At 48.3% G+C, this 7,500-nt stretch overlaps 1 protein-coding gene across 1 annotated transcript in view; it reads left to right on the top strand.

Moving 5' to 3' along the window:
* LOC110525177 (extracellular matrix organizing protein FRAS1) overlaps positions 1–7,500 on the top strand; it is a 202,919-nt gene that overhangs the window by 148,539 nt on the left and 46,880 nt on the right. Inside the window, exons 43-45 of the mRNA XM_090239234.1 lie at positions 2,336–2,418; positions 2,619–2,772; positions 5,312–5,500. Of these exons, the coding sequence (XP_090095360.1) occupies positions 2,336–2,418; positions 2,619–2,772; positions 5,312–5,500 (426 nt within the window). The remainder of the gene's footprint in view (positions 1–2,335; positions 2,419–2,618; positions 2,773–5,311; positions 5,501–7,500) is intronic.

Genomic DNA, 7,500 nt, shown 5'->3' with positions numbered 1-7,500 from the left:
TCCATCTCCCTCCATCCCTCCATACCTACCTCTAACTCTCCCTCCATCTCCCTCCACCCCTCCACCCCTACCTCTAACTCTCCCGGTACTGTCAGGTCCCTGCACCCCTCCATCCCTCCCTCTAACTCTCTCTCATCCCTCCATCTCCCTCCACCCCTCCATTTCCTCCACCCCTCCACCCCTCCCTTTAACTCTCCCGGTACTGTCAGGTCCCTCCATTCCTCCCTCTAACTCTCTCTCATCCCTCCATCTCCCTCCACCCCTCCATTTCCTCCACCCCTCCACCCCTCCCTCTAACTCTCCCGGTACTGTCAGGTCCCTGCACCCCTCCATACCTCCCTCTAACTCTCTCTCATCCCTCCATCTCCCTCCACCCCTCCATTTCCTCCACCCTCCACCCCTCCCTCTAACTCTCCTGGTACTGTCAGGTCTCTGCACCCCTCCCTCTAACTCTCCCGGTACTGTCAGGTCAGAGGGAGGCTATGGAGGCCTTTCACAGAGGGAGGCTATAGAGGCCTTTCACAGAGGGAGGCTATAGAGGCCTGTCACAGAGGGAGGCTATAGAGGCCTGTCACAGAAGGAGGCTATAGAGGCCTGTCACAGAGGGAGGCTATAGAGGCCTGTCACTGAGGGAGGCTATAGAGGCCTGTCACAGAGGGAGGCTATAGAGGCCCTGTCTCCTCTCCTGTCTAACTGCCTGCCTGCCTGCCTGCCTGCCTGTCTGTCTGTCTGTCTGTCTGTCTGTCTGTCTGTCTGTCTGTCTGTCTGTCTGTCTGCCTGTCTGTCTGCCTGCCTGCCTGTCTGTCTACCAGACAGCCTCTGCTTAACAACATCGCCCAGCGCAAAACACATACTTAACTCACGCCCCGGACTCAAGTTGTCCGGATTCAAGGCTTTTCTACGGCCTGGGATGAAGCTATATTAACCACTTAGATGTATTATTTATATATCTACCCTGTTCTTCAGCTGAATAAATCACACATACCGTTATAATTATTATCATTCTGTTCAGGCAACGCTACAACCCCACATACTCAACCTGTACCACCATGGTCCTGTTTTCAGGCAACGCTACAACCCCACATACTCAACCTGTACCACCATGGTCCTGTTTTCAGGCAACGCTACAACCCCACATTCTCAACCTGTACCACCATGGTCCTGTTTTCAGGCAACGCTACAACCTCACATACTCAACCTGTACCACCATGGTCCTGTTTTCAGGCAACGCTACAACCCCACATACTCAACCTGTACCACCATGGTCCTGTTTTCAGGCAACGCTACAACCCCACATACTCAACCTGTACCACCATGGTCCTGTTTTCAGGCAACGCTACAACCCCACATACTCAACCTGTACCACCATGGTCCTGTTTTCAGGCAACGCTACAACCCCACATACTCAACCTGTACCACCATGGTCCTGTTTTCAGGCAACGCTACAACCCCACATACCAACCTGTACCACCATGGTCCTGTTTTCAGGCAACGCTACAACCCCACATACTCAACCTGTACCACCATGGTCCTGTTTTCAGGCAACGCTACAACCCCACATACTCAACCTGTACCACCATGGTCCTGTTTTCAGGCAACGCTACAACCCCACATACTCAACCTGTACCACCATGGTCCTGTTTTCAGGCAACGCTACAACCCCACATACTCAACCTGTACCACCATGGTCCTGTTTTCAGGCAACGCTACAACCCCACATACTCAACCTGTACCACCATGGTCCTGTTTTCAGGCAACGCTACAACCCCACATACCAACCTGTACCACCATGGTCCTGTTTTCAGGCAACGCTACAACCCCACATACTCAACCTGTACCACCATGGTCCTGTTTTCAGGCAACGCTACAACCCCACATACTCAACCTGAACCACCATGGTCCTGTTTTCAGGCAACGCTACAATCCCACATACTCAACCTGTACCACCATGGTCCTGTTTTCAGGCAACGCTACAATCCCACATACTCAACCTGTACCACCATGGTCCTGTTTTCAGGCAACGCTACAACCCCACATTCTCAACCTGTACCACCATGGTCCTGTTTTCAGGCAACGCTACAACCCCACATACTCAACCTGTACCACCATGGTCCTGTTTTCAGGCAACGCTACAACCCCTCATACTCAACCTGTACCACCATGGTCCTGTTTTCAGGCAACGCTACAACCCCACATACTCAACCTGTACCACCATGGTCCTGTTTTCAGGCAACGCTACAACCCCACATACTCAACCTGTACCACCATGGTCCTGTTTTCAGGCAACGCTACAACCCCACATACTCAACCTGTACCACCATGGTCCTGTTTTCAGGCAAGCTGCGTAGACGCCAGTTCTACTCCCAGCCTCTGGAGAACGGTCTGATTCTGTCCCAGGGTTCCACGTTCACCTACCAGGTAGAGATGAGTTCAAACACAAGGTTTTCGGGAATCAATTACTTGATGAGTGCTAGGGCAGATTAATTCATTAATCTCTGCTGTAAGACATTGATTCATTAAATAATTGTTTTGTATTTTGTTACATAAATAGGTTAATAGAGCTGAGTTAACGATACGCATGACCTCGATCGACTAATCAATCTCAATCCTACTACCAGGACGTGTTGGATCTGCTTATGGTGTACACCCCTGATTTGGCCAGCGGGGGCAGTGACGAGCTAGCCTTCTCCCTGACCGACGGCATCCACACCAGCACCGGGCGGCTCACCTTCACCGTCGACGTCAGGAAGACTGAAGGGCCAAGGATGTCAGGTAACAGAGGCCTGCAGCTGGCCGCAGGAGAGGGCTGGAGGAGAGGGCTGGAGGAGAGGGCTGGAGCAGAGGGCTGGAAGAGATGGCTGGAGGAGAGGGCTAGAGGAGAGGGCTGGAGGAGAGGGCTGGAGGAGAGGGCTGGAGAAGAGGGCTGGAGGAGAGGGCTAGAGGAGAGGTGGCTGGAAGAGAGGGCTAGAGGAGAGGGCTGGAGGAAAGGGCTGGAGGAGAAGGCTGGAGGAGAGGGCTGGAGGAGAGGGCTAGAGGAGAGGGCTAGAGGAGAGGGCTGGAGGAGAGGGCTAGAGGAGAGGGCTATAGGAGAGATATGTGGGTCGATGACATGCCTGTTGTTTGAGAAGGGGATGTTAAGGAGGCCTGCAGCTGGCCGCAGGTATGGAGAGGGCTGGAGGAGAGAGATGTGGGTCGATGGACATGCCTGTTGTTTGAGAAGGGGATGTTAAGGAGGCCTGCAGCTGGCCGCAGGTATGGAGAGGGCTGGAGGAGAGAGATGTGGGTCGATGGACATGCCTGTTGTTTGAGAAGGGGATGTTAAGGAGGCCTGCAGCTGGCCGCAGGTATGGAGAGGGCTGGAGGAGAGGGTTGGAGGAGAGGGCTGGAGGAGAGGGCTAGAGGAGAGGGCTGGAGGAGAGGGATGTGGGTCGATGACATGCCTGTTGTTTGAGAAGGGGATGTTAAGGAGGCCTGAATGATGGGGCAAAATGTTGATTTCCCACCTAAATAGACTTATCCAAACGTAAATCTTTCGTCGGTTGGCCATGCACAGTAACTGGTACTGTTGCATCGTTTTAGAAAGTTCTGGAATTCATATTTTCCGTTAAAAATAGTTCTTAAAGGTGTACTCACTTTTTAGGACAGAGGCTTAAATATATAGTACAAATATTATGAAAATATATATATTTTTTAAATCATATATGTGGGGCAATAGGGTTGACATGACTGACGTGTTTTCTGAATATCGTAACAGTTAAATTATAAACAACACAATTAGATTTCACATTTCTTTTAAATGTAAAATAACTAATGATCAAACTTATTGACGGACTATTTCATATGTATATAATATTATCATATTACTGACGAAAGATCATTTTCTCCTAAAAGTCCATTGAACGGCGCAGAAACATCATTCAAATGTGTGCAGATTCCTTCGTCTCTCCCGAGCCCCGTACGGGAGTTGTAGCGATGAGACAAGATAGTAGCCCCTACAACAATTGGATACCATGAAATTGGGGAGAGAAAGGGGTAAAAAATAAAAATGTGTGCAGATTCCTTCGTCTCTCCCGAGCCCCGTACGGGAGTTGTAGCGATGAGACAAGATAGTAGCTCCTACAACAATTGGATACCATGAAATTGGGGAGAGAAAGGGATAAAAAATAAAAATGTGTGCAGATTCGTTACAACTTCAGCTTTAAGCATGATTTGATTTTGGTCGTCTGTGAACAAGATAAACGTGGTCTTCTTTACGTTTTATGAAATCATTTTGTATTTTTTTTCATGTTGAGATGTTCCTGCTGAGAATATCATAGCAAGATTGGAACCACAACGGCTAGACTGTTACCGTTCATATGCCGTCTCCCAGGCTGGGCTGTCTCGCTCAGTGGAAGAGAAATCGATTCTTTGTCTGAATAGGATAGAAAATGTGACATGTGATAATGTCGGGGGTCTGAAACCTGACACTTCAAGTCAGCTCTGCGGGGTGGAAACAGAACGCAGACAGATTGGATTTCTGCCACTACAAGGCAGGGGACTCGACACCGTTCACAAAATGTCAGTCGGAACCGGTCCACAACCGCTCAACGACCCTCACATCGGGGGAACCAGACATCTGAGATGGGTTGGATTACGTTGAGTTGCAATGATAGACCGGAAGCAGCTGAATATAAACACTGAGTATACAAAACATTAGGAACACCTGCTCTTTCCATGACATAGACTGACCAGGTGAAAGATATGATCCCTTGTTGATGTCACTTGTTAAATCCACTTCAATCAGTGTAGATGAAGGGGGAGGAGACGGGTCAAATAAGGATTTTTAAGCCTTGAGACAATTGAGACTTCGGTTTGTGTATGTGTCAAGAACTACAACGCTGCTGGGTTTTTCACCCTGAACAGGTTCCTGTGTGTATCAAGAATGGTCCACCACCCAACGGACATCCAGCCAACTGGACACAAAGCATTGGAGTCAATATCGACCTGCTTTCGACACCTTGTAAAGTCCGAAGACTGTTCGAAGGGGGGGGGGGGGGGGGGGTCAACGCAATATTAGGAAGGTGTTCCTAATGTTTGGTGTACTCAGAGTATGTCAATATGGAATTGGTTAACCGGAACAAACTCCAACAAAGCAGTCAGAACTGAAGATGCAAATAGAATTCAAAAAAATCTAATTTATTGGTCACATACACGTGTTTAGCAGATGTTATTGGTCACATACATAGCAGATGATATTGCGGGTGTAGCGAAATGCTATTCTAGAGTCTTGTATTCTGCTATTTTTCTGAGTGTCTGTTATCTCTTCCCTCAGGCGCAGCGTCTAAGATCACTGAGCAGAACCTGAAGGGATCAGATTCCGAACCAGACAGCCTGAAGATGAGGTACGTCCTGATCAAAGATCCTCCTGTAGGAAGACTACAGCTTTCTAAAGGAGGAGGACAGGACGCGGTGGCTGTTAAAGGACCTGTCAAGAGCTTCACACAGGAGGAGGTCAACAAAGGTATCTCTCTCTCTCTCTCTCTCTCTCTCTCTCTCTCTGTCTCTCTCTCTCTCTCTGTCTCTATCTCTCTCTCTCTCTCTCTCTCTGTCTCTGTCTCTCTCTCTCTCTGTCTCTCTCTCTCTCTCTGTCTCTCTCTCTCTCTCTCTCTGTCTCTCTCTCTCTGTCTCTCTCTGTCTCTCTCTCTCTCTCTCTCTCTGTCTCTCTCTCTCTCTCTCTCTCTCTCTCTCTCTCTCTCTCTCTCTCTCTCTCTCTCTCTCTGTCTCTCTCTCTCTCTCTGTCTCTGTCTGTCTCTCTCTCTCTCTCTCTCTCAGCAGTCGGTCACTCTGCCTCCCTCTCTCTCTCTCTCTCTCTCTCTCTCTCAGCAGTCGGTCACTCTGCCTCCCTCTCTCTCTCTCTCTCTCTCTCTCTCTCTCAGCAGTCGGTCACTCTGCCTCCCTCTCTCTCTCTCGCTCTCTCTCTCTCTCGCTCCCTCCCTCGTTCGGCTCTCGATTGAAACACTCTCGCTTTCCATGATTTTCAATTGTTTAAATCTGCTATCTTTTTTTTTCCCCAGGAAAAATGGCCCTTGGTTTTTTTCCCAGAGATTTGTTCTCAGTTCTTGAAATAAATTAATTCAGGATATTGAATTGACCCGAACTTGACCTTCGTACTGGTACAGGTATACGTAACTGTCAAAATAAAGGAAACACCAAGGTATAGTGTCTTAATAGGGCGTCTGGCACGAGGCAGAACAGCTTCAATGCATCTTGACATAGATTCTACACGTGTCTTGGACTCTATTAGATGCAACACTTCACAAGAAATGTCAGAATTTAGTGTTTTATTGAAGGTGGTGGAACCATTTCTCAGGCTCCAGACTGTTCCATAAGTGTTCAATTTGGTTGTGATTTGGTGATTGAGACACCCTGGCATGTGGTTTACATCATTTTCATGCTCATCAAACCATTCAGTGACCACTTGTGCCCTGTGAATGGGGAACTTAAGCATATGTGGGTGAATGGCCGTGCAGTGGAGGTCTTACGTGATCCTGACCAATTTTGTGTTATTTATTTCGCTGATCGAAACTTTTTTTGTACATCATGTCTCTGCCATCATTTCTTAGTATGGAAAAACAGCTTCTGGAAGAAGACTCGTCTCTTCAGTGGGTCCATATGGAGGTGTTCTAGAACTATTATAGAACATATGAAATGGTTCTAGAACTATTATAGACCAATCTCTACCTTTAAGTCTTTATTGAAGACTCGTCTCTTCAGTGGGTCCATATGGAGGTGTTCTAGAACTATTATAGAACATATGGAATGGTTCTAGAACTATTATAGACCTTTAAGTCTTTATTGTCTTTATTGTAAGGAACACTGTACTGGAGATCAATACAAAACAGTCAGTGGCCAATTGTTACTGGTAGTTGCTCACGAGTGGTGGCCTTCATTCCTGATGTGGTCCATAATCACCAGCCGACGCCTTCTTTCCTGATGTGGTCCATAATCACCAGCTGGCCTTCTTTCCTGATGCGGTACATAATCACCAGCTGAGGCCTTCTTTCCTGATGTGGTCCATAATCACCAGCTGAGGCCTTCTTTCCTGATGTGGTCCATAATCACCAGCCGAGGCCTTCTTTCCTGATGTGGTCCATAATCACCAGCTGAGGCCTTCTTTCCTGATGTGGTCCATAATCACCAGCTGAGGCCTTCTTTCCTGATGTGGTCCATAATCACCAGCTGAGGCCTTCTTTCCTGATGTGGTCCATAATCACCAGCTGAGGCCTTCTTTCCTGATGCGGTCCATAATCACCAGCTGAGGCCTTCTTTCCTGATGTGGTCCATAATCACCAGCTGAGGCCTTCTTTCCTGACGTGGTCCATAATCACCAGCTGAGGCCTTCTTTCCTGATGTGGTCCATAATCACCAGCCGAGGCCTTCTTTCCTGATGTTTTCCATAATCACCAGCCGAGGCCTTTCTTTCCTGATGTTTTCCATAATCACCAGCCGAGGCCTTTCTTT

This window comes from Oncorhynchus mykiss, chromosome 6 (genome assembly GCF_057628025.1).
Source record: "Oncorhynchus mykiss isolate SJ-2025 chromosome 6, ASM5762802v1, whole genome shotgun sequence".
Taxonomy (NCBI): domain Eukaryota; kingdom Metazoa; phylum Chordata; class Actinopteri; order Salmoniformes; family Salmonidae; genus Oncorhynchus; species Oncorhynchus mykiss.
This window is presented reverse-complemented; position numbering and strand designations above follow the sequence as displayed.